The 23,888-nt window shown below is 46.5% G+C and overlaps 1 protein-coding gene and 1 long non-coding RNA gene across 7 annotated transcripts in view; one reads left to right on the forward strand and one right to left on the reverse strand.

Annotated features, from left to right (window-relative positions):
- The window catches only part of pik3c2b (phosphatidylinositol-4-phosphate 3-kinase, catalytic subunit type 2 beta), a 35,843-nt gene extending 12,743 nt beyond the window's left edge, over positions 1 to 23,100 (reverse strand). The window contains exons 1-15 of one of the 6 annotated variants that reach the window (XM_031568160.2): positions 23,016 to 23,100; positions 16,156 to 17,024; positions 15,674 to 15,774; positions 15,350 to 15,510; positions 13,908 to 14,028; positions 11,402 to 11,513; positions 10,760 to 10,839; positions 10,513 to 10,576; positions 10,113 to 10,259; positions 9,143 to 9,176; positions 7,990 to 8,185; positions 5,873 to 5,995; positions 4,470 to 4,637; positions 3,669 to 3,783; positions 288 to 430 (exon numbers count right to left, since the gene is read on the reverse strand). In XM_031568160.2, coding sequence (XP_031424020.1) covers positions 288 to 430; positions 3,669 to 3,783; positions 4,470 to 4,637; positions 5,873 to 5,995; positions 7,990 to 8,185; positions 9,143 to 9,176; positions 10,113 to 10,259; positions 10,513 to 10,576; positions 10,760 to 10,839; positions 11,402 to 11,513; positions 13,908 to 14,028; positions 15,350 to 15,510; positions 15,674 to 15,774; positions 16,156 to 16,917 — 2,327 coding nt within the window. In that variant the 5' untranslated portion in view covers positions 16,918 to 17,024; positions 23,016 to 23,100. Of the gene's footprint in view, positions 1 to 287; positions 431 to 3,668; positions 3,784 to 4,469; positions 4,638 to 5,872; positions 5,996 to 7,989; positions 8,186 to 9,142; positions 9,177 to 10,112; positions 10,260 to 10,512; positions 10,577 to 10,759; positions 10,840 to 11,401; positions 11,514 to 13,907; positions 14,029 to 15,349; positions 15,511 to 15,673; positions 15,775 to 16,155; positions 17,025 to 21,881; positions 22,055 to 22,088; positions 22,111 to 22,172; positions 22,617 to 22,963; positions 22,986 to 23,015 lie in introns of those variants that run through there. The other 5 variants (XM_031568159.2, XM_031568158.2, XM_012822568.3 and 2 more) reach the window with 5 other exon arrangements.
- On the forward strand, positions 12,981 to 13,694 carry LOC122132921. Its single transcript, XR_006152433.1, has 2 exons — positions 12,981 to 13,213; positions 13,313 to 13,694. It is a non-coding gene; the product is annotated as an uncharacterized LOC122132921 (long non-coding RNA).
- Positions 23,101 to 23,888: the final 788 nt, after the last annotated feature.

The raw sequence follows: 23,888 nt of genomic DNA on the forward strand, positions 1-23,888 counted from the left end.
CCCTGGCAACTGATAAGAAAAATAAACACAGCACACACGTTGCAGACCTTTGATCCGGCCACAAAGGTCTAACTTACCGTCATATTTTATTTGTGCATACACATTCACAGGCCCATGAAGAAACGTGTATACCCATATTTTATATAACTACACACAGACAAACACACACACACACACACACACACACACACACACACACACACATTCACAAACACGAAACTACATGCAGACACAAACACAAACACATATCACTATTCCACACTCTTTCATGCTGTTCTGCGTCTCACCAGAAGAGGGACTTCTTCTGCAGGATGTCACGCAGCTGCTTCTGGCTGTGCTGGTCCAGCCGGGAGAATTCATACTGGGGACTGAACTCGGCTGGGGGAGGGGTGCTGAAGCGCACCTCAAACGAGGAGGTGGGGAAGTCCACCTGGACAGAGAGAGAGAAAGATAGAAAGAGAGGGGGGGGGGGGGGGTACTTTTGTTATTCTGTTTTGCAGAATCTGAAACATCTCCCCTCTCTGTCTTGGAAAGTATACTGTAACTACAGTGAAGGTAATGGTAGCGTTGGTAATGGTAGAAGTGCAGGTGGTGAACACACACACACACACACACACACACACACACACACAGGTCTGGTTAAAGCAGTGGGTGGCCACCGCAGAGAGACATTGACTCAGACTGTGGAATAAAGGGGCCGCGTGGAAAGTTGAGCATCAACCTGAGAGTGGCTATAGAGCGATGTCACTGATCCAGCTCATTGGGTGTGTGAGCAGCCAGAAGTTGAGCTGTGTGAGCAGCCAGGAGTTGAGCTGTGTGAGCAGCCAGGAAGCGAGGTGTGTGTGTGTTTGCGTGCGTGCGTGTGTGAGAGAGAGAAAATAAATCACCAGAGAAATGTGCTCTGCAACATCCACTGTATTGTGAGCACACACACACACACACACACACAGACACAGACACACACACACAATATGCATTACAGAATATGCACAAGGCCTCCGTAAGGACACAGACTCTGCAAGCGTAAACAGACTCATGCACACATGTAGTCCCCACCTCAGATAATACAGCACACATCATATGAGTCATCACACTCAGTGATGGAGATCATTTCCAAGCACTGTTAATGACTTAAGAATATAATAATCAAGTGCCTTGTATTATTAATTACCTTATATGAATCATGTACTTATGTAAGCAGGAACATGGCTTTTCTGTGTTTCTGCGTGTGTGTAACTTAGATTATTAGGTGCCACTTAGTCTGCATATGTACAAGAGCATGTTTAGACCAGAGGTGATAAGAAGGGTCGAACTGTGCTTCTTCCGACCTTGTGCAAAACTTCCATCCTTGCCTCGGACGTCAGAAATCCACCATGTGGTTTTCCCTGCTGAACGCTCAACTTCTGTCTGTATAAACCTTGTGCGATGTGTTTATCATTGCTTCACTTTCAGCCTTGTGCTGGGAGTGAGCCCAATTACAATTGTTGTTTGTCTAATAAATATACTTATATGCAGCTCCGGAGTCCTGAGGTAACTAGGGTGAATTTTCACCTATCACTCAAATGAGCAGTAAAGGTGAGGAGGGTCGGCAAGAGAAAGAAAGAAAGAAAGAAAGAAAGAAAGAAAGAAAGAGAGAGAGATGGAAGACAGATGATTATCTGAGGACACTACGGGGACATGTTTTCACATAGTGGGGAAAAATGTTTCCAAAGCGCACGTGAGAGCTGGCGAGGGAAGAGCAGGAGGGAGGAATGTGAGAAATGGGGTCACACGGACAAGAGGAGGACTGGGGCAGGCATGGAGGAGGCGTGGGGGAGGTGAGGGAGAGGTGGTGTAATGAGCTGCAGATGTCTTAATGCTGACGAGCTTAACACACACGTCCATAGTGCTCCTCCTACCTGTCATTACCTTCCTCAAACTGCTATGCATGCTGCTCTGCTAACTAAACTCTCTCTCTCTCTCACACACACACACACACACACACACACACACACACACACACACACACACACACACGCACGCACGCAAGCACGCAAGCACGCACGCACGCACACAATCTCTCTCACTCCCTATGTCCATACAAAAATTACACGTATGCAAAAATAACACCTAAATCCAATGACTGAATGACCATGGTCATAGTGGTGGACTCTTGTGACTAATGCACTGTGACAGAGATCTTCTGGTCTGCAGATAGACATTTTAGAGACTGCAGCAACAGCAGCAGCGGCAGCAGCAGCCACATGAACACTGGCTCAGACTGATGGAATATTCTGGAGGTCTTTTTGGATAGAAAGCATGCTGCCCGCTGGCATCCATGTGGCTGTGTGTGTGTGTGCGTGTGCGTGTGTGCTTAAGTGTGTCAGTTGAGGAGCAGTGTGTGTGTGTGTGTGTGTGCGTGTATGTATGTATGTGTATGCATATGTGACTAAAGATATGCTAGCAGGGAAGACTGGGTAAACAGACAGATTGAACGGAGGCGTGAGAGAGAGAGAGAGAGAGAGAGAGAGAGAGAGAGAGAGAGAGAGAGCATGTCATTTCCGTAAAATGGCGTGAGCAAACGTGTGAAATTATGTTATGGGTCTAGACTTCTTAGTGTGCATGATGTGTATATGTGCATACATGTGTGTGTGTGTGTGTGTGTGTGTGTGTGTGTGTATTCACAATACGAAGTGTGACCTCCTGAGGGAAGGTTACACAGAGGGTGCTGTCACTCAGTCTCTGTTCCTCTACTCCTCTCTTCCTCTTCCTCTCTTCCTCTCTGCCCCCCCCCCCCACCCACCTCTAGGAAACCAGCTGACCTACTTTCAGCCCCCCTCCCTCACTGCCAGCTGCACTGCCGCTCCGCTGCAAATGATTTGGAACATCAGGCGAGAGAAGGAAAGTCCGACGCTAAAGAAAAAGCAGGTAAGAGACCCTGGAAGACCACTGGGATCCTGCCAAAGAATGAAAGCTTTGTGCTGCGAAGAGATGAAATGACACGGAGACGGGGGAGACGAGAGGAGGGGAGAGGAGGGGAGGGGAGGGGACGGGAGAGGAACGAGGCAGGAGGAAATCATTAAAAGTCATCAAGTCAGCCTTTTAAAATATCCATCAGTGGAGTGCGTGTCGGCCCAAAAGAGGCATTAATCATTCATGTGAGGCCCTTTTAGCAAAAAATCACCTGCTGTGCATCAGTGTCCGTATAGTATACGGGTGTCAGTCAAAGACAGAGAGAAAGAGAGAGAGAAAGACAGAGAAGAGAGTGTGTGTGTAAGTGAGAGTGAGTGAGTGAGTGAGTGTGTGAACCCCACCTTCTTTTGAGCAGCTTCAAATGTGTGTCAGAGTTTATGCGAGTGGGTGTATACACAAGTGTACCTCAAAGTACATAGTGAATGAATGTGTGTGTGTGTGTGTGTGTGTGTGTGTGTATGTGTGTGTGTGTGTGTGTGTGTGTGTGTGTGTGAGACAAAGAGTCTGTGTCTCTGCATGTACATGTCTGTGAACGCATTTGCCGATGTGTGAGAGAAAGAGAACGTGGGAAAGTCAAGTCAAGTGTGGGACTGCATGGGTATGAGCATGTTTAGTACGCTATGCGTTGTTACAGAATAAGAGGGAGAGAATCTTTTTGTGTGTGTGTGTGTGTGTGCGTGCGTGCGTGCGTGTGTGTGTGCGTGTGTGTTGTTTACCTGTATAATGACACTGTCTGGCTGGCTGAAGTTAGGTGTACTGGAGCGAGCATTTCCAGTGCTTCCTGGAGTTGAAGGCCACAGACCAAGCAACTTCCTCCCACAAGTCAGGACACTGTTCACACACAGACACATCAGGATATGAGCAAGAGAAATCTCTCTAAATATAAAAGGCCCATCTATCTCTGACTACTTTACCTTGAAACAATATGACGGGAAAAAAAGCTTTTAGAATCTGAGCAAATTTTTTAAATATAGGTATTGCACACTTGCAGCCTGATTTTCCACTCATAGTGACCAAAAAACTGAGCAAACCATAGTTCACAACTAGGGTCACACACTACCTGACTTCAAAAAACACAGAACTAAGTCACAACTTACGCTATGACTGTGGTCACACTCTACCCGACTGCCAAATCGCTGAAACGAGTGTGTGTTCTGTTTCAAGGCAATGCAAGCTCCATTTTTATTGCCAGTGATAAGACCAGACATTTTGGGTGCATTCATTAGTTGAGTTTGGGAGCATCATAAAGCTGGCAACTCGGGGCCAAAATCGGACAACCTCATCTTTATATAATTCAATTACCTGTATGTATTTTGTGTTGCAATTTCATGAAACCAGCAGTAGTGGCCAGCATTACAAGGTCACTCTAACTGATAATGTGCTTCCATCTCTGAGTGCATACAAACATTCAACAGTATCTAAAAACCCAGAATACACTGCATTCGTTGCCACGTTTTTGTTGCCACAATAACATAGAACCTAATGAAGTGGTTAGATTCCAGAGGAAAAGGACATACTGTCTGAAGTTGAAGAGGGGCATGGTGACCCAGCCAAGGGCCTCAATGCTGCGCCGTTGCTTGCCCTTTTCCTCTGCTCCTCCAGGGGGTGGTAGGGGGCTGGCATACAAGGTCACCGTCAGCTGCGTCTCCCGTGGCAACTGGTTGATTTGAACCGGGAAACAAACCCTGAGTTGAATTTGAGGGGGGAAAAAGAAAAAAAGATGCAGGCAGAAAAACAAAAAGAGGGGGTGGGAAAGATGAGTGTGCTTCTGCACGGCATACCAAACACATACAAACCAAAACCTTTCATGCAGAGACTGTTCTGTGGAAGCCTGTGTCATAAGGGCACATACCCTTCTGTACTGACAACTCAGTAACATTTAAACTGTAAAGCTAATGGAACACCAACCTCAGGTAGACTCCCTGGCATAGAACACAGGAAAGCTTCCTTTCATCCTTGATCTACTCTCATCATTATAACCGTCCCTGCGGGTGCTTATCACCTGCTCAAGTTCACAACATGCAGCCAGTGTTTACATTAGAGGGCCGGAGGGTGGATTTCCAAAGAAAGTCCAACACAAACTCCTGCTGCCATTTTGTTAGGCCATTGTTTACTCAGCATGCTCTCACATAAACAGTGGAAAGGTCTTTGGAGGTCAGATATCTCTAAGTATTATTTTGGCCTGGAGGAAAATGAAAAAAAAAAGAAACTGGCCTGACAGACAAGGCCTTATGGAAAATAAAGATGCTACAGTTTACTCAAATAAAGGCAACATCTGGAGACACAATCTCCTCTTTTAAGTATGAATAATCTACAAGGACATCAGACTTAAAATAACACAACAATAAACCCCGTAATATCCCCAGACAATGCCTCAAACTGCAGGGGGTTGAGGAGAGGATTCCAGAGGAAAGCCTCAGGACACTGCCTCTGGTACCTTTATTTACACTCGATATAGAAACAATGTAGCCTCTTTGTTACTTTGTTACTAGGTGGGAAAACATTGAACACAATCTAACCCAGTTACAAAAATAGCCCCTTCAAGAAAGCCACAACACATTCTTTGTGAATGAAGAACATTTGAATAAAATCTGTAGCTAAATCTTTTTGTTTTGCCCCAGTGAACAATAAAATAACCATAGTATAGAAGATGCATGTAATGCCACATCAATAAATCACTGTTCTCTTTCTTATTCAAAGAAAATGTGATTTTCTTTACATGCTGTAAGAATATGTTTTGTGATGTCACTAACTTGCTTCATTTGCAGAAAATGTGTCCTGGTGTACCTCAAGGATCAATACTTGGAACATTTGACTAAACCAGTGTTAACCTTTCATACTTTTTCATTTTTCTCCATCATATTCATTTGAACAAGATCCCAAATTCTACCCTAAGAAGTACTCTCCAGATGAAACTCACCTCTGGTCCCACACCACCAGATGGAACAGATACTTGCTGACAGCCTGCTTGCTGGTGTGCTGCGGGGCACACAGCTCTGTAGCGCCATGTGTGAGCGAGCAGGACAGGAAGAAGCCCTCATAGCTGCAGGGGGAATAATAACAAGTAGTTCATTGTTGTGGCGACTTTTAAAATGAGTGGGTTGCCCACACATTGCGGGCAAAAGTTTTGGACCTATACAAGACAGTAATTATAGAAGAAATTATAGTCTGAGTAATGGTGAAGTTGAGCTGCAGGAGGAGGCCTGCTGGTCTGAGTGCTTCTCCGTGACTGCAGCTGGAGGCAGACCCAGAACCGTGGTAACGGCTCTCGTGGGAAGTGAACAGGAGCGCATGCATGCTCAGCTGTTGGTGTTGAAATGACAAGCCCAAGGATTCCATTGCAAGGCTTCAGACCATTGGTGTGGTAGCCTTTTTCAATGGAGTTGCAAGCCACCTCTTCCAACTTCCCATAATTCAGATATTAACCCAATCAACCCTCTCCTTTCGTGGTCAAGCTGAGCCTTGGGTTACTCGAGTAAAACAGACAGGAATTCCCCAGAGACAAGTTTATATAGAAGCAAAAACATTCCATCTAGAAAGAACCGGAATGAGAGGCACTCAAGGAAGGAAAACACAGACTAAAAACCTTATCAGGGCAACCTGAGGAGACTGCATAATACAGTGCAGAGCAAATTGGCGTACCCGTGTACTGAAATTCACATAAATGTGACAAAGTGCGTTTGTTTCTCCTTATATCCTTTCATAAGGTCAGAGAAGCTGTGCAACAACAAGCAGCCTTACACTATCCTACTTACATTATCCGGGCTCTGCTCTCATGAGTTATTGTTTTTATCTTGCAATCTGGATCGTGTCTATAAACCCCAGTTTAAACCTCATTTATGCAGCAACAGGCCCTATGGGAACTGACTCTTTTTAAGAAAGTGGGCCTTACTAGGCCTAAATACTACCCCAGAGACATATGGCTGACGCCATCCGCAGGGGCCGTACGTTCGTCCGTCCGGTTTGAACACAACACAGCCGCTGGGCAGGTGCCACCCACGCCCCCCAAGCCCGCACTTCCCTGCAGGTCAAAGGTCACAGGCGGTTCCCAGGGCTGTCTTTCTCTAGAGTGGGAGAGGCCCCGCCCTCTCTGAGTCAGCAGTGCCTCTGCCCAGACAAAAGACAGAGGCCAGGGCCCACACAGGAGAAAGGAGGAGGGGAGAATGAGCATGTGTGTGCGCGTGCGTGCGTGTGTGTGTGTGTGTACAAGTGTGTCTGAAATGGTACGTGCCTGTGAGTAATAATCTGTTCACATGTACCTGTATATGCGTTGACATTTGCATGAGTGTGAGCGTATATAAATGTATGACAAAAATGGTTTCCCACTGAATCTGATGTTAAAGTCATTTGTAACCTCCAATTTGAAGAAGAAATGATGCTGGATGATGGGAGGGGTTTAAGGTGCCAAACTTCATCTAACACAATTCAGTGTAATCCAGATGGATTATACAGCAGGGCAGGAGGAAGGACCGGTATATGCAGCTTAGACAGCTGGTGCCCAGAATGGGGAGTGTGTGTGTGTGTGTGTCTGTGTTCGTTTAAGGTCAGTGTGTGTGATGGCATGTGTGTGTGTGTGTGTGAGAGAGAGAGAGAGAGAAAGATAGAGAGAGAGAGAGAGAAAGAGAGAAAGAGAAAGAGAGAAAGCTGTTCCTGTTGTTCCACTTTTACTGCCAACGAGTCATTTCCATTGTTTTATCTCTGCAGTGTTTCTCTCCTTTTTCTCCCACAATGCTTCGGTGCTGGGAGGAGCGGCTGTCTGCAGCAAAGCAGGAGCCACAGTAGAGCTTAAAGCTCTGATAAAGAACTACAGCTACAGCAAAGCCCAGGGCTTAGACTCTTCTGGTTGGTCCACTCAAGAGTTCATGCTAACGGGAATGGAGTGACCTACATCATACAAGCACATTAATGACTGGCCAGTCATCCGTAACTACGAGGCCTACAGGCCAAAAGACACATTAAATAGGAGAGGTGTTCTGCTGCAGAAAGACACATTGGATAGTTTAGCTATTGATCTTCTGTAACTGGTTTGGTAGGTACCTGGCAGCCCACGTTATGGGAATGCGGTGAGCAGCATAGATGCTGAAGGACAACACGTTGGTCACCATGCCGGCCTCCTGGATGGGCGCAGTAGGCCGGTGGCTGTGGGGAGCCGTGTGGAAGTTGGCATTGAAAGTGCTGCAGTACATCTCCACCAGATCCAAGATGGCCGACGTTAGTTTCTCCACCACTTTCTCTGTGAGGGAGCAGTGATGAAGAATTACACGTGGGAAACACACACTGATGCAACACAAAGTGGCTGTCTAGGATATGCACAGGGTTATTGACTGTGGCGATCTGTGTTGTCAATCATCTGCACTGTCTGGCGGTGTGAGATTTCTGTTGTTCAGGGACAATGTCACCACTGGTGACCTGGTACATCTAGTGTGTGCCTTAATACCTCTGACCAGAGAGGTTCGTCGTAATCAATAATACCAAATAGCCACACTCAGGCCTGATACTTTACATTACACCTGTTAACATTTTATGGCATGTATTTGGTTGTACTTAATTGTGCTCTTGAACTGAGTGGATTTGACAGACTCATGAGGGAAAGAGTCGAAGGCTCACACCGTGTTTGTTGAATAAAGCTTTTACTACAAAGGATATTAAAAGCAAATGTTCACAAAGACCATGCTGGCACACTGCTGCATTTGGGATTGTTGCCTTTGGCTCGCAGGCACACCATGAGAAGGGCAACAAGTCTAACTGCATCAGGAAGCTAGCCCAGTCTCTATAAACCTCTGCTTTCAAAATGTCCATGTTGGGACATGGCAGAGTGTTCAAAGACTGTTTGAAAGTCCACCAAACAGGACATGGCCTCGGGCAACTTAACCTCATCAAGCAGCCAAATAAACCCACTAAACATTAGACCTGCTGTACACAATATTATCACGAGGCCCTTCACATAAGCAGTGTTTTCATCCCCTGCTATCACAAAGTATAACATCTATAATCAAAAGTGTTTATCTGTAAATAAAGTACGCAGTGACTAAGAACATAACCGAAGTGCTTTGTTTGCTCTGTTTGGACAGGCAAAGAGTCACTGTCCCATTTGTTTGTTCTATTTAGAGTCACGGATATCCCCAACACGCCCGGACCCACACATCCAGTCCACACTCAGGAAGTACAGTAAGGGAGATGGTTATAGTACCTCTGTTCTCTCTCTTTGCCAGCACTGTCACATCCTGAAACAAGAGGAAACAGACCAGCATACGCGAGTGAGCACAAGAGCAAACATAAATCATATACTGACATGCTCATCCATTTTCCCTCAGCAATTGCAAGTCGTGAAGCTTCGAAAAAAACTTTGTCTAACAGTGAAATGGCTGCTAATGGGTTCCGTGACATCACTGCAGAAGTCAAGAAACATATTGTTATGGAGTTTACCGGACCCATAGAAAAACGGCACAAATGTCGCATTGTCTGCTCCGTAGTTGCTCCAAATTTGCTAAATGCTTTTGACATGAGGGGAACTGTAACATTAATGCATTAAAACAAGACATTCACACAGCATTGATAGCTTCACTGATAAATTACCCGCTGTCAGTTTAATGAACCCATGTGGAAACAATGGATGGCGTTTGTCATTATTTAAGAAACTCTTTCACTTCTAACACCATCCTGACACGATCCCCACCTCGTGTAACACTAAGCTCTAAATTATGACAAGAACTCCTTTAAAAATCACCAAAGGAGGAGCCCCTAAAGCTGATGATGCACTGGGCAGCTTGTTGTTGACTAACAGTGAAACGGTGAAACACTGGCTGGAAACCTCTCACACAATCAGTGGGCTGCCTGCCATTGTCTCAAATCCTCATGTTAGTTGTCCGCTGTTTCACTGTTGGCCTTTGAGAGCAATGCTGGCAAGGGTGTCCATCAACACTCGCCAATATGCTGCCCAGTGTATCAGTAGCTTTACTGGGACTCCACCCAGCCATGAGGCGTTAGTGGACAAACACATCATGGCAAAGCGTGTGTGTGTGTGTGCGTGTGTGCGTGTGTGTGTGTGTGTGTGTGTGTGTGTGTGTGTGTGTGTGTGTGGGTGTGTGGGTGTGTGGGTGTGTGGGTGTGTGTCTGTGTGTTGGGTGGGAGAGGCAGGAAAAGTGGCATCATAAAGAAACCTTCTGTACGCGGGGCTGAAGCCGACAGGGGCACGCGGGCAGCTGGTTCAGGGCAGAGGTCACATCCGGCGTTTCAACAGAGGCCAAAGAGCTGCACAGTGCCTTCACTGACTGCACCAACCTCTCCACGTGCAATGGTATCTCCACCTGAGAAAGAGAGAGAGAGTGAAATGGAAAGTCAAAAAGACAGAGTGAGAGAGAGAGAGAGAGAGAGAGAGAGAGAGAGAAAGGAAGGGAGGGGAAGGGAAGGGAGGGAGTGAGGGAGAAAAGGAAAACGGGCTGAAAACACTGTACAAAACAACTCATATTTTTGATTTCCTACCCAAAAGGGTTGAATGAGCTCATCTAACAATGGTCATTTTGATTTGTCAGTGGTCATAATCCTTATCTTCATATTTACCTCTGATAGGATAAAAGACTCTGCCTCATTATGGAAAGTGTCCAGCAGCAGTGACAAAGCCTCTCTGTGGGAACAAAGCAATCGCGATTGAGCCATCTGAATCTGTCCACAGTAGCATGTCCCCCTGTTTTACTTTAGCCTACAGCTTCCTGTGCATTAAGATGGGTCGGGAAGACAGTGCTTCAAACAGAGATGGTAACAGCTATGGGACGGTCCACTATCCCATCCTCTGTCTTGTAAGTTGTACCTGGTGACAGTCTGTTTGATGGTACGCTCCTGCAGTAGGATGCCATGGTTCATGCTGGATGTTGTCTCGTCATCATCCTCCTGTGACATCAAGCAAACAGGGTTTTGAGTGTTTGTTCCGGTAATTAATGAGGTCATCTGGATAACTGACACAGACATCTGGTGACTAGGCAGAATGGACCATAAACCGCCCCCCTCCCCCTCTTGAAAACTCATCATAACTCCACCCTGTCCCACCTGCACTCCACATTGCTGACCAGACTACTCATGTCTGTCTGGGGAGCTCCTCCTCCTGCTGCCAGTCAACCTGCTGACCCCGTCCAGTGGGGAACAGGTGTGGACGATGTTTTTTTTATATGATTGAGCACCCTTTTTTAACAAGCCATCTCCTGCACGCACAGCTGTTCCCTATGAATCCCACATGCCCACCTGCTTCCCATATACCTTCAAAACCACCATTCGGTCTTCATCTTCATAAAACAACCCCAAACTGATGACTTATGCTGCACACCATGCTTTTTGAGTGGCCACATGTGCCAAACGTTTCTGATGGCTCAGCTCTCAGGTTCCCTCCCATGAAGGACTGATGACGGACACAGGCCCCCCCTCCCCCCTCCCCCCTCCCCCCTCCGGGAGCACTCACCGTTCTCGCAAGCTCCACACACACGGATGCCCTCTTGCTCAGGTTGAGGCGGATGTCCCATTCGTACTTCAGGCACTGCTGGATATACTCAAGACTCGCCAGGGTCTGCTTACTGTTGGGACATGAGGGGAGGGAGAGTTACAGCCAAAACACACTCGGGCGACCAACACACTTTCTGTACTTTCTCAAAAACACATGCACCTGTAATGATGATTGAAACAGACATTGCAATGGCGTGTGTGCTTAATGTTCTGTGAGGCAACATCAACTAAATTTAGAACACACGACATACCTCTCCACACAACCACACAACATAGGTACTTCACTAGAATACAGGTATGTAGGACAGCACAGCTGTGTGGGTGGCTTTGACACAGGTCACAGGTCAAGGACTACCTCCCCTCATTGTCTAAACAATGCACTGCTCTTTAAAATGCCCATGTGGCATTGGGCTTATGAGAGTGGAAAACATGCCCGTGTCACCTGCCAGTCATTTCCCTGAATAGTTTATCAGGCATCAGACAGAAGGGAAGCGAAGCATTCATGTGTGGAGAGTACATGCTGTTAACCATTAGATGAGGAGGACACATGCAAATGGTGGGACTTTGGGTCATCTTAAATGGAAAACATGAAATGGAATAGAAAACATGAAACACGATAACACCACAGTGCCAATCCACCTGTGCACCATCTCTGCAGGAAGCAGTGGTGGTCGGACCAAAAGAAAGGTTATGAAAGTGCCTAATTTCCTATTCCTTTATTTTAATTTGCGCTTTGGTTATACTGTGCCGTTCTATGGCTGGGCTGCTAAAGTTTCTTTAATGAGAATAAAAGTTTTAAAAAGTGTCCATTTTGTTGCCTCTCCACTTACTTAAAAGAACAGTCATGGGTGTGAAGTTGTTGCCAGTGCCATATCTAGAGCTGAAGCTCATGAAGCTCCACTCATGGGTGTGAAGTTGTTGCCAGTGCCATATCTAGAGCTGAAGCTCATGAAGCTCCACTCATGGGTGTGAAGTTGTTGCCAGTGTCATATCTAGAGCTGAAGCTCATGAAGCTCCACTCATGGGTGTGAAGTTGTTGCCAGTGCCATATCTAGAGCTGAAGCTCATGAAGCTCCACTCATGGGTGTGAAGTTGTTGCCAGTGCCATATCTAGAGCTGCAATCATGAAGCTCCACTCAAGGGTGTGAAGTTGTTGCCAGTGCCATATCTAGAGCTGAAGCTCATGAAGCTCCTCTCATGTGAAGAGGCTGTGTGCTTCGCTCCTGAAGCTTAACAGAGCTCTGGCAATTTCAATCTACAGGAAGTGTTACTACGGATAGCATGTATGGCTTCATTGTCCTGTAAGCCTCGCCGGATGAAAAAAGCATCCGAGCGGCTGTTGTAGGTCAACGACATAACTGCATCTGAGGGCCACTGGGTCCAGCTGGCCTGGGTTCAGCCATGGGAGGGACAGCTGCTGGACCAGTGACCTCATTCTGTTCAGGAAGTCCCTCCCTTTTTTCGCAGCCCGCAACTTGAACAGCGCCGTTATCAGAAAAACACACATATCCTGCTCTGTGGCCGCCCCGTGCCAGAAAACAACACAGCTGCAACATGTGAGCACACACACTCACACTCACACACTTTCTCTCATACAACCACATGCCAAAACTTACAGTTTGGGGTGAACCACCCCTGCACACAAACTCACACACATTCATACAGCACAAACAACCATGCTCTAAGTTCACAAACTCTCACACATTCATACAGCACAAATAACAATGCCCTAGGTTCACATTCATACAGCACATATACCCCCATGCTCTAGGTTCACACACACACACACACACACACACACACACACACACACACACACACACACACACACACACACACACACACACACACATATACCCCCATGCCCTAGGTTCCTCTGTCCTGCTGCTTTAGCTGAGACTATTCAATGACAATTGTGCTCAATTCAGATGCAGGAAGACAAATGCCTGTCGACACAGAACATAGTGGGAAAGCAGTCAGGCTGAGTGATTTGGCAGCTGGGAGTGCGATGGGAGACTGGGGTCTTGTTTGGGGCCGACCCAGTGTGGTTAGACAGGCCCACATGCATAAGCACAGCTAGTTTTAAACAGCCACAAATGAGCACTCTCTTACGAACGCAACTGGCAGCAAGTCTCACCACAAACCACAGGAGGGATCCCCCTGCTTGATTTGAGGGGACTTTTTTTCCCTCCATGCACTCCAGAGGAAACGGAGAAAAAAAGTAAAATACATTTAAAAAAAAATAAAAAATAGAAAGCAAAGGCATATGGTGGTCAGGGAACTGTGGATCATCCTTATTTATTGTGACGATGGTTTGACAATCTGTATCAGCCCGGCTCAGTAAACAAGGAAATAATGAGTGTTTGTCAAGCCCTGAGGCCGTGAGGGTGGCAGTGTTGACAGCAGGCGTCAGCGATTTAAGAGGGAAAGAGGAGAGAGGGGAACGGGCGAGACGGGCGGCTTACTTGCGCAGGAACTCGGCCTTGCCGCAGATTTTCAGCAGGTAGTCGTCCACGTCGATGAGATCCAGCTCGTCGTGGGTGTAGCAGAGTGTCTGATAGATCAGCAGGTCAACCGTGGATGAGCCTTAGGCCAAGGAGACAGACTCAAGTTAGCAGCAGCGCTAATCTGGACAGGTAGTAATTGGTGTGTGTGTGTGTGTGTGTGTGTGTGTGTGTGTGTGTGTGTGTGTGTGTGTGTGTGTGTGTTGCAGTGTGTAATGAACAGCCGCATGTATATAGCCATTTTAAAAGATGCCTGAATGTCCAGGCTATTTATGCTGACATGGAAACTCTGAAACATTATAAACTAAAATAGGCACTGTGTGTGTGTGTGTGTGTGTGTGTGTGTGTGTGTGTGTGTGTGTGTGTGTGTGTGTGTGTGTGCTCTACGCCTGTTTACATGCCATGTATTTGAGATTCACCACCAACATTATAATGAGCCCATCGATGAGTACAGCTTTTTGCGTTTCTGTGTGTGTGTGTGTGTGTGTGTGTGTGTGTGTGTGTGTGTGTGTCGAATCTAGGCTGCTCTCTGTCAGATGAATGAAAAGCTGGTTTAATTGAGAACACAAAGCAGCTGGCTGGCAGGGCGCCTTTTCAGTCTAATTCCATTAATGGAACTGGGGAGGCCAGAGTCTGGCACTGGTGGGATTCTCCCATCCGCTCCAGAAACCTCTCTCTCCCTCTCTCCCTCTCTCCCTGCGTGTGTGTGTGTGCGTGTGTGTGTGTGTGTGTGTGTGGAAAATAAGAATCCTGGTAAAGTCCTCGGATAAGAAGATTCAGGACAGATGCAAAGTCCTGGCACAGTGTGTTAGTTGAAACATGTATTCCAAGTCCAGAACACCATAAAACTTGCTAAATTCTGTCATGCTGCAATAAGCATTCTTTATTGTCTTGGGTTTCCATTGATTTTATTGTGCAGGACCTTCACTATTGATATAACCCCAACATTTAAGAGACCAGGTTAGATGATTTGGCCTTATTCATACTCGCCATCCTTTTGAAACTGTGCACCCCTTTCTCAATCTTATCAGTAAGCTTTAGTGTTGAAAGTTAAAGAGAGTTAAATAGAGACCAACACTTCACAGGTTAGCGGAAATCAATAAATACTCTAACAGAGTTTTGAGCGCACAGCATGCCTGCTAGGTTGGGCATGGAATGGCATGGTATCCATGCCTGCCCATTCCGAAAATAGATTGGCATCGACTTACTGGTTGAACAAACTAAATGAAGTGCTAACAGAGAACTTTCTGTTCCGATTAAAGTTTAGTAACAAGAGTAGGTGCTACCTGTCTAGTACTAAGGGCAGGGCCCACAGTCTGACAGTCCTATGGAGATCTAAAAGTACAATAAAATCTAAAAGTTAAAAAAAAAATCTAAAATAAAAGTAAAAGAATCTGGCTCACCGTCGCAGGTGAAGGTGAGCGGCTCTTTGAAGAGCTTGCTGACCACTGTGACTTTGATGCTGACCCCAAGGACTTGCTGCTGCTCATCCTGCGTCACACAGGGACTCCACACAAACCCCGAATTCTTGGACAGATCATCGCAAGGGTATGCAGAGCGCAAACTGCAAAAGAATAACAAACAAAATAATCTGTCAAGGACGTATGTATTTGTAATGTATGTATCTCACACTAAGGGCAAATCGCATTAGATACATATAGAACAACAGTAGGCTACTTAACGTTACTATGATACGTCACAAAAAACAAGGTCACCCGAGAACTTACATATCCAGCATGTGGCAGAAGGCAGCCACTTCCTCATCCCTCTCCTCGGACACTTGGAAGAGTTCGTACCCAAAGCTGTTAAGTTGCGAGCCCAGAGACACCTGGATGTCAGAAAGAAGAAGTGAGGCTCCCCTATGGAAAGTTTATGAAGGGCTACAAACATGCTATGTTACATCAGAGTACCTCCTGAATGCAACTGATAAGAAATAGACAGGGTCATAAAAAACAACAAAGTACAGTTGGCCGTTGGATGGATCGAAAAGATGGATGCTCTCCAGTTTTCAATTAAAATGATCTCTCGTTTCCATTTACCCCGCCCAACCCCCATGTATGTACTTATTGTATTACATTAAATGAATCACTTCAAAATAAGATCTGACATGATTATCTAGCAAGAAAAGGCCAATTCTCCATTTCTTCAAGTTGCAACAAATGTATAATTTATTGTCTATAATACAATAGAAGAATGTAAGAGCCTTTACCGGGTCTGCTGACACCCTGCGGTTGGTCCTGCCACTCTTGGGAGCAGGCAGGTACGAGCGTGGGGGTACCTGAGGCGGGAGGGTCTTGCTCCGAGCCACCGGCTTCCCTGCCTGCTCCCCGACCCCTCTCCTGCCCCTGGGGCTCGACCAGTCCCCGTTGAGCTTGGTCAGCGAGTCGTTGAGGTGGTCGTAGTTGAGCGTGTCTGAAGACAGCACCTTGGGCTGATCCACCTCTGGGCTGAACAGGTTGATGTCTCTGGGGGTTGGCGGGGGACGCCTTGGGGGGTCTGGCAGGGGTGGCAGAGGGTTGCGTGGGGGCAGGGCTGGTGGAGGCTCATCTGGGGGAGGAAGGCCATCAGAGTGGCCCTTGTTCCTGGGCCCAGTTTCCAGGATGTATAAAGGCTCCTTGCTGGACATTGGCGGTTGGGCGTGGCTGCTGCCAGACTGTCCATTACCATTGGGTTGAAGCATGGGGTCCGACCCCCAACCTCCTGTCTGAAAGCTACTCCCTGGGGGGCTGTGGAGCGGCCTGGGTGGGGGTAATGGTAGCTCCCTCTGGGGCGGCGGTGGCGGCTTGCTTCCCCCCTCATCCCCGTCAGACAGGGTCTTGCTGGTCGGGGACTTGTCCTGCCGGAGGCGCGACAGAGCGTCATACTCCATCTGCAGGGCCTCGGCCATCACCAACTCCTTCGGGCTCAGGCCAAGGGAGTCCAGGACGCCCCATCGCTGCTCCCCGTCATTCTGCATCTGCGCAGCAGACATCCCCCCTCACTCCTGCACGGGGCGCCGGGAAAGAGCAGCAGCAACTGCAGCCGCTGGATCACCAGAGCGGAGGTCACGGCCTCCACAGCAGACGCATCTGGCTACAGCTGTGGAAAGAGTCACAGGGATTAGACTCTAGAGGCTGCAAACAGAGCGATCTCTTCGTTTCTGCAGATGGCTCACATTAATGCAGTCAGGCTGCATGTTAGATTCATCACTGACATCCTCTAATATTTACTCCTGCTGAGCTACGACTTCAAAGCTAGAAAAGGAATCAGTTGCGACTATAAAATATCTACTATTTCAAATAAGGGTAATCGATAACACACAGATAACTGGAGGAGCCGACACCAACGCCAACCCTCTTCAAACAGACTCTTCATCTGGCAGTTGTTACTTCTTGCCTAGCTCAGCATGATGCGAACACAGACTGATGATGAACCAGCTCAGCTGTCCACATGCGACCACATGCGCTACTGCCTCGTCTTTTTCACAAAGGAGGCGTCACATGACCTGCTGTCAGGGGGAGGGGCTTCAACATCTGGTTCAGTACCCTGCACGCAGACAGCCAGAGCTGTGTCGTATCGACTCAGACTAAACTGGGAACTCCGCTGTGACTCCGAGACTAAACTCCCGAGACGGGCTAGCTGCGAATCAGCACTTTGTTCGGCCAACACCCTCTGCACGTCGCTGCATTTCACCTTTTGCAGGTTCACCAGTTCATCCTTCTGCAAGGCCAGTCATTTGACACCAACCTTCACTGCTCAGGGTGATGGAGATCATTTCCAAGCACTGTTAATGACTTAAGAATATATGAATCAAGCGCCTTGTATAAATATATTCCTTGTATAAATCATGTGCTTATGAAAGCAGGAACATGACTTTTCTGTGTTTCTGTGTGTGTGTGTTTAACTTAGATTATCAGGTGCCACTTAGTCTACATATGTACAAGAGCATGTTTAGACCAGAGGTGATAAGAAGGGTCGAACTGTGCTTCTTCCAATCTTGTGCAAAACTTCCATCCTTGCCTCGGACGTCAGAAATCCACCACGTGGTTTTCCCTGCTGAACGCTAAACCTCTGTCTATATAAACCTTGTGCGATGTGTTTAATATTGCTTCACTTTCAGCCTTGTGCTGGGAGTGAGCCCGATTGCAATTGTTGTTGTTGTTTGTCTAATAAATATACTTATATGCAGCTCCGGAGTCCTGAGGTAACTAGGGTGAATTTTCACCTAACACAGGGTAAATCACTTCACTTCAAGTACAGGGGTACCCTTCCTCATTCAGGTCACGCATGAAGCCTGATCTCTCAGTGGTTCAATGTCAAATCTCGCCTCTCTTGTTGGCAGCCCAGATGCCCTCTATGCTCTGAGCCTAACATAAATCACACCAAAACATCAAACATCATACCTCACCTCTCAGAAGTGAAATACTCCCTCGCATCACTCAAGGGTCCCAGCTAATGCAACTCAGCAGCTGCCAAAACCTGCCATCATCATGGCCGACTGACGGTGGCCCGTGGTGCTCTGTTGTAGCCTATGCGTCCCCTCATAGCTGCGCTGCCACTTGCACACAGCAGGTGTCCCTGTGACCTAGTCTCAGAGTCCCACTGCAGGGAGGGATAAGCCCCTCAGGCCCCATCTGACATCATCTCTCCTTGGCCTTTTACCTCAGCACTCTCCCCTTTTACAGCCAACATTTTTCACATCCCATTCGCACATGCTTCAGATCCCATGATATAATGGTTTGTGTCTGTATTGTAATATCACAGATTGTAATATCACATTATAAAATTACAGATTGTGATACACAGACTTTTCAAGATCATACAAATTGTGACGATGAGGCTAAAATGACTTAGTTACACACTAGCGGCAATCAAGGTGTAACCATGCTTTCTCTGTCTTTTTTTCCCCATTTTAGCAAGTTCCAGTTGTGGGCCTGACAGGATTGGGAGAGAGAGTGGAGATCCAAAAGGGCCCGCAATACAAGGCCTGAGGGGAGAGACGGAAAAAAAGTCAGATGGAGTTCTCCGCCCCCCAACAATCTTTTCTCCATCATGAAATTTATGATCACAAGTGTGTCTGTAGCCGGTGTGGCCCCAAGGCTGCTTCTCATCCATTGACTGGGGGGAGGGCGAGTGGAGCAAGTGGGGAGAGGGGGGTTGGGGGATGGGTTGGTAATCTTATTTCCCACAGAGAAGACAAAAAAGAGGAGGATGTGCTGACTCAAGTCAAATCAGCCCCGATCCTTCTAGTCAGTTGTCATCTATGACACAGAGATTACACATCAGAGCACACATGGCTAAGACTATACAGCCTGTGGTGATCTACTGATCCCAGACAATGGTAATAAATGCAGTTGGCCTGAAAGACAAAATCAGCATCAGCAAAACCCTGTGCAGTAAATCCACCCCTCTCCCATGGCAGAGATAAGTTTGAGAGCCAGACATGTTGGTAAACAGAGCAAGCTCAGACGTCAACAGATGGACTGCAAATGATACAAGGATGTCGATTTCTAGATTTTTGATGGAGCCCTTTCGGGTTCCCAGGGGTCTGGCCAGGTCCCTCCTCTCCTCTGCCCAGTCGGGGGACCCTGGCCTGGGGAGTGCCGCTGAGAGAGAGAGAGTGAGAGAGACTTGATGATGTCAGACGCCCAGGGGTGGGATTGGAATGGGGTGGGGCAGGTTTGCTGGAGGGGGTGGCAGGTTTGGAAAGGCAGAGACTCGCTTTTGTTCCTATGGCTACCCCGAGGCCAGGGGGAGATAGCGACCCCCAGAATCAATCTCGGATTTAATCCCATCCCATTAGGGGGAGGTTCCAAAGTGATGGGGGGTGAACAAAAGGAGGCTGGGGGAGGGCGGGGGGGACGATAGCGTCACACAAGCCCGGGCCAACACAGACACGTTCACACGGCTCTGCCACCAAGAGACAAAAGGGCCGCTGTCATATATACACACACACACACACACAGTCTTGCCCCTCCCCCCAGGACCCACCCACTGACACACACACACACACACACACACACACACACACACACACTAGGCTACACTCCGAGTGTAACAGACGCACGCTCCAGCTGATTCCCCAGGGTGCTGGGGCTCTGGTGCTTTCAGTCACATGGTCCCACAGAAATCCCCCCTATCATGCTGCTCCTGCCGTCTGGATGGGCTCCCTAAAGCCCCACAACACCAAATCTGCATGGGCTCTCAACCAAACATGGATCCAAATGCCAACAGTGACTAACCTCCAGTGAGTCTTCTTCCAGTTTCTCAAGAAGACGGGAAGAAGGTAAATAAAAGTTACATGAGTACATAGTTTTCCCTAAGTGTCGCATTTGCCAGTGATAAGTGGTTGTTCCTTTCAACAGGAATGGCTTAACAGGAAACAGCCATATCAGTTCTGGGAAGGTGCAACAACTTGAGTAAGCAAAAAAACAAACAAAATAAATAAATAAACTTTAGGAAATAACACTCCCACGACCAAGTTCAACACACTACCCACTCCATGTTTGCTGCACATCTCAGTGTCTGTGGGTGACTATCTATTATCGTCTACCAATCACTTCAGGAATTCATGGCGGTGGCATGCTGTGATGTCACATTTTTTATCAGATCACATATCCACTGCACAAATGGGGTTCATAAATGTGTTTGTCAGAGAGTTCTTCCAAAATCCATCAACACGCTAATCACCATTCTGCCAAAAGCACCTGGACAAGCGCTCTGAATGCATCCCAGGAATCTGAGAGCCGAGATGACCTGAGCACGGAGTAGATCGGACAAGATTGTGAAAAAAATGAGCATGAAAGGGAGTGGCTCTTTGCCATGGCAACGCACACTGGCCACCAGGACATTATTTTTTTTTTTAGCACTGACTACTAGGTGGACCTTCCATAACTAGGTGGACCTTCCAACTCCAATGTAACATTTAACTGTTGGAGGAGTGAAAAGAGATTATATGTGCACTTGCAAAACACAAACCACACAGATCAAATGGATAGAGATGCCTCAAAGTACCCGGTCTTAGCCCATTTCATATGTCCTCATGCGAATACAAAGTGAAACCTTTTTAGAAATGAAATCCTTAAACAACAAACATGTCACTCTAGAGCTTGCCGACAACAACCTAGGCCACATGCCTAGCCAGTTTGTCAGGATATGTTCTCAGCATCAGAGCAAAATGCTCGAGGGCACTCCAGGTCTGCAAGGTGTAGTTCAGATCTAAACCAAAATAACTCTCTGGAAGTGATCTGGACACTGATACAGAAAGAAGAAGTGTACCAAGGCTCTGGAATACCCAGCTAACTAGCACAATATTATGTGAGAACCAGTTTTTCAGTGTTCAGTTGTAGGGGTAGGTAGGTACAGGACTATGACTACACTTGACCCATGTTAAGCCTCTCAAAGAATTGCTATAAGTAATTATATACTTCACAGCCCACCATGTGAATCAACAAAAGCTCCATAAAACCTTGGCTTTCTAGAAAGTGCCTGAGCTTATACGTGACATATAGGCCTATGGGTTCAAAATACACCAACAATTTTACAAACCCTCTCATTTTAGCTTAAAAAAAAACGTACCTATCTGTATCTGTTTTTACAACCAGATTATCATGGCCTTTCAATAGCCAGTTCCTCTGAAAAGGTCTTGTAAACCGACAGTTTATCACAAATACATGCTGGTATTACGGTGGGCTAAGTGCTGTCCCATCTATCGGCTACTGCCATAAACCAATCGTTAGTGACCAGTAGTGTGCTTTACGTTTATGTTTGGGTAAAATACGACTGGACTAGTAACCGACTGTCCCAGTATACTGACCCGTATGTCACCTCAATGACATCCTAATGATAAATTAAGCATTTCCTATTAATATGCGTGATCTGCAACTGCAGAGCCTACCTAACTTGACACGGCATAATGTTTACACGTCGCCATAACCGGTTGTTTTAGCCACTCACCTGCTGCCTCGTTTATTTCACATTCAGTGGCATAGTAATGAATAGTCCATTCGATTTTGTCGAGAAGTAAAAATTGCATGCGCAAAAGCAGCTGCAGTGGTTGAATGTTTGACAACTAACGTTAACGCTGGGTGACTGCGCCCCGGCAGCAGCGGCGGCGGCAGCAGCAGCAACCTAACGTAAAGAGCTTTTTGAGAAATAACTCACCACAAGCAGATAATTCTTTTATCCGTGCATGTTACATTTTAGAATGAAAGTACACCATTCCATCATCGAGGAAAGGTACCTTACCTTATCTAAAATGTTTGAGACTCTATCATGACATCCGATTTCGCGTTTTGAACGTATTGATTCCCAATTGTTTCTTCGACTCCCGCAATATATTAACTCCAGTCACTGAGCGTTGTAACTACTAACTGGCATAAGAAGCATCCATTTGTCAAAGGTTTAGGTCCACGTTCTGTTGAATCCGTGAAAACGTGGTGAAACAATGACACGCACGCTTTCTTGCTACTATTACCCGGTTATTTTGTTGCCGAACTGGCGAGGTTTCCAGCCTTGCAGTTCATCGCTCATCGCCCTCTCTCAGCAAACAGAAAGGGGGCCAGTCAAATGGAGGATAACGACGAGAATCCTGAACTCTGGTGGGCGTTTCTTGTAACAACACCCTTATGTTTATCTTGTCGTATACCACTACATTTAAAATCCAAACACGAAAACAACTATCCGCACATAATAATAATAATAATAATAATAATAGCAAAACAATAAAAATGAGAACAGTTGTAGATTATATTATTGTTTGTTATTATTGCTATTTGTATTATTTCTAATATTGATATTATTGATCTATTGAGCAAGATCTGTACGCTAAAGTAAAATTCTAGCATAGGCCTATCTGTCCCATTTTCACTGTAGCCTCCATTCCTCACCACGTCAACGCTATTGTATGCATTCTAGTTGTCTCTCTCTGTAGCCTACTGTTTCCTATATCATCAAGGCTGTACGTGGATTGCTAAAATAAATGTCGAGGCCTTTCGAGATACTTGTTAATTGCCGATGATGGTGAGCAAAATCCGTACTGTGTGGAACTTTTCCCCTCCTCAGAACTGTTCGCATGCTTCTCAATCTTACCATAACAGCTAACCTCGTGACGTATAGGCCCACTGCATCATTTGCTTAACTCGACTACGTCATTCTGGATCTTCCATTCTGACCATGAATCCCACCACCGAACCACAACCAGCTCTTTCACAAAAACACGCCCACACCCAGTACAAATTTTGTCCGTGAAATGCTCAATTTTACTTAATGTCTTAGGGAACAGCATTTAACTTTAACAGTTAAGTGAGTTAATTCATACTTAGATTTGAAAAATACATGGTGTGTGCGGTTTGCCACAGTCTGGAGTGCCATAATAAGCTATCTTTTTTTCTTTGATCTAAAAATTATCTGAGCGCTTCTTCTTTAAGGGGCTTTCCTGAAAGACATGAAAACAAAATCAGATGAACACTCTTTCCGTCCTGTAACAGTTGTAGCCTTTTTGCCAAGGTAGATAAGAAACGAGATGAGGGAAAGGCCACTATTTGTCATTTCTGACATTTGGTCTACTTGTTTTTGTTATTTTAGGATATCGGCGTCTTGTTTCTTGTTTCTATGCGGTCGAGCTATCCGAAAAAGGCCTAGTGACCCCAACATTTAGCCTTAATTATACGCTTGAGGTGGGGATGTCTTTGTCATCAGCAGAAATAGAAACTTGGCCAGAGCATTTGAAAGTTAGATCTGAAACTATGTACGCTGTCCCCCCCACAAATGGTGACTCGCTCGTTTGTGTAAAGCATCCTATTGCGTTTACACCTGCCTCCACTAGAGAGCACCCCAGTGTGTTATTAATACGTTTCACCACTAGAGAGCAGTATTGTACAATCTTTAGACGTGCACCCACAAAATAGATTGTTGTTGCCCCATGGCTCAGAGTGCACATGATGTTCCATCCATAGCACCTAA

Source organism: Clupea harengus, chromosome 5, assembly GCF_900700415.2.
Source record: "Clupea harengus chromosome 5, Ch_v2.0.2, whole genome shotgun sequence".
NCBI lineage: Eukaryota > Metazoa > Chordata > Actinopteri > Clupeiformes > Clupeidae > Clupea > Clupea harengus.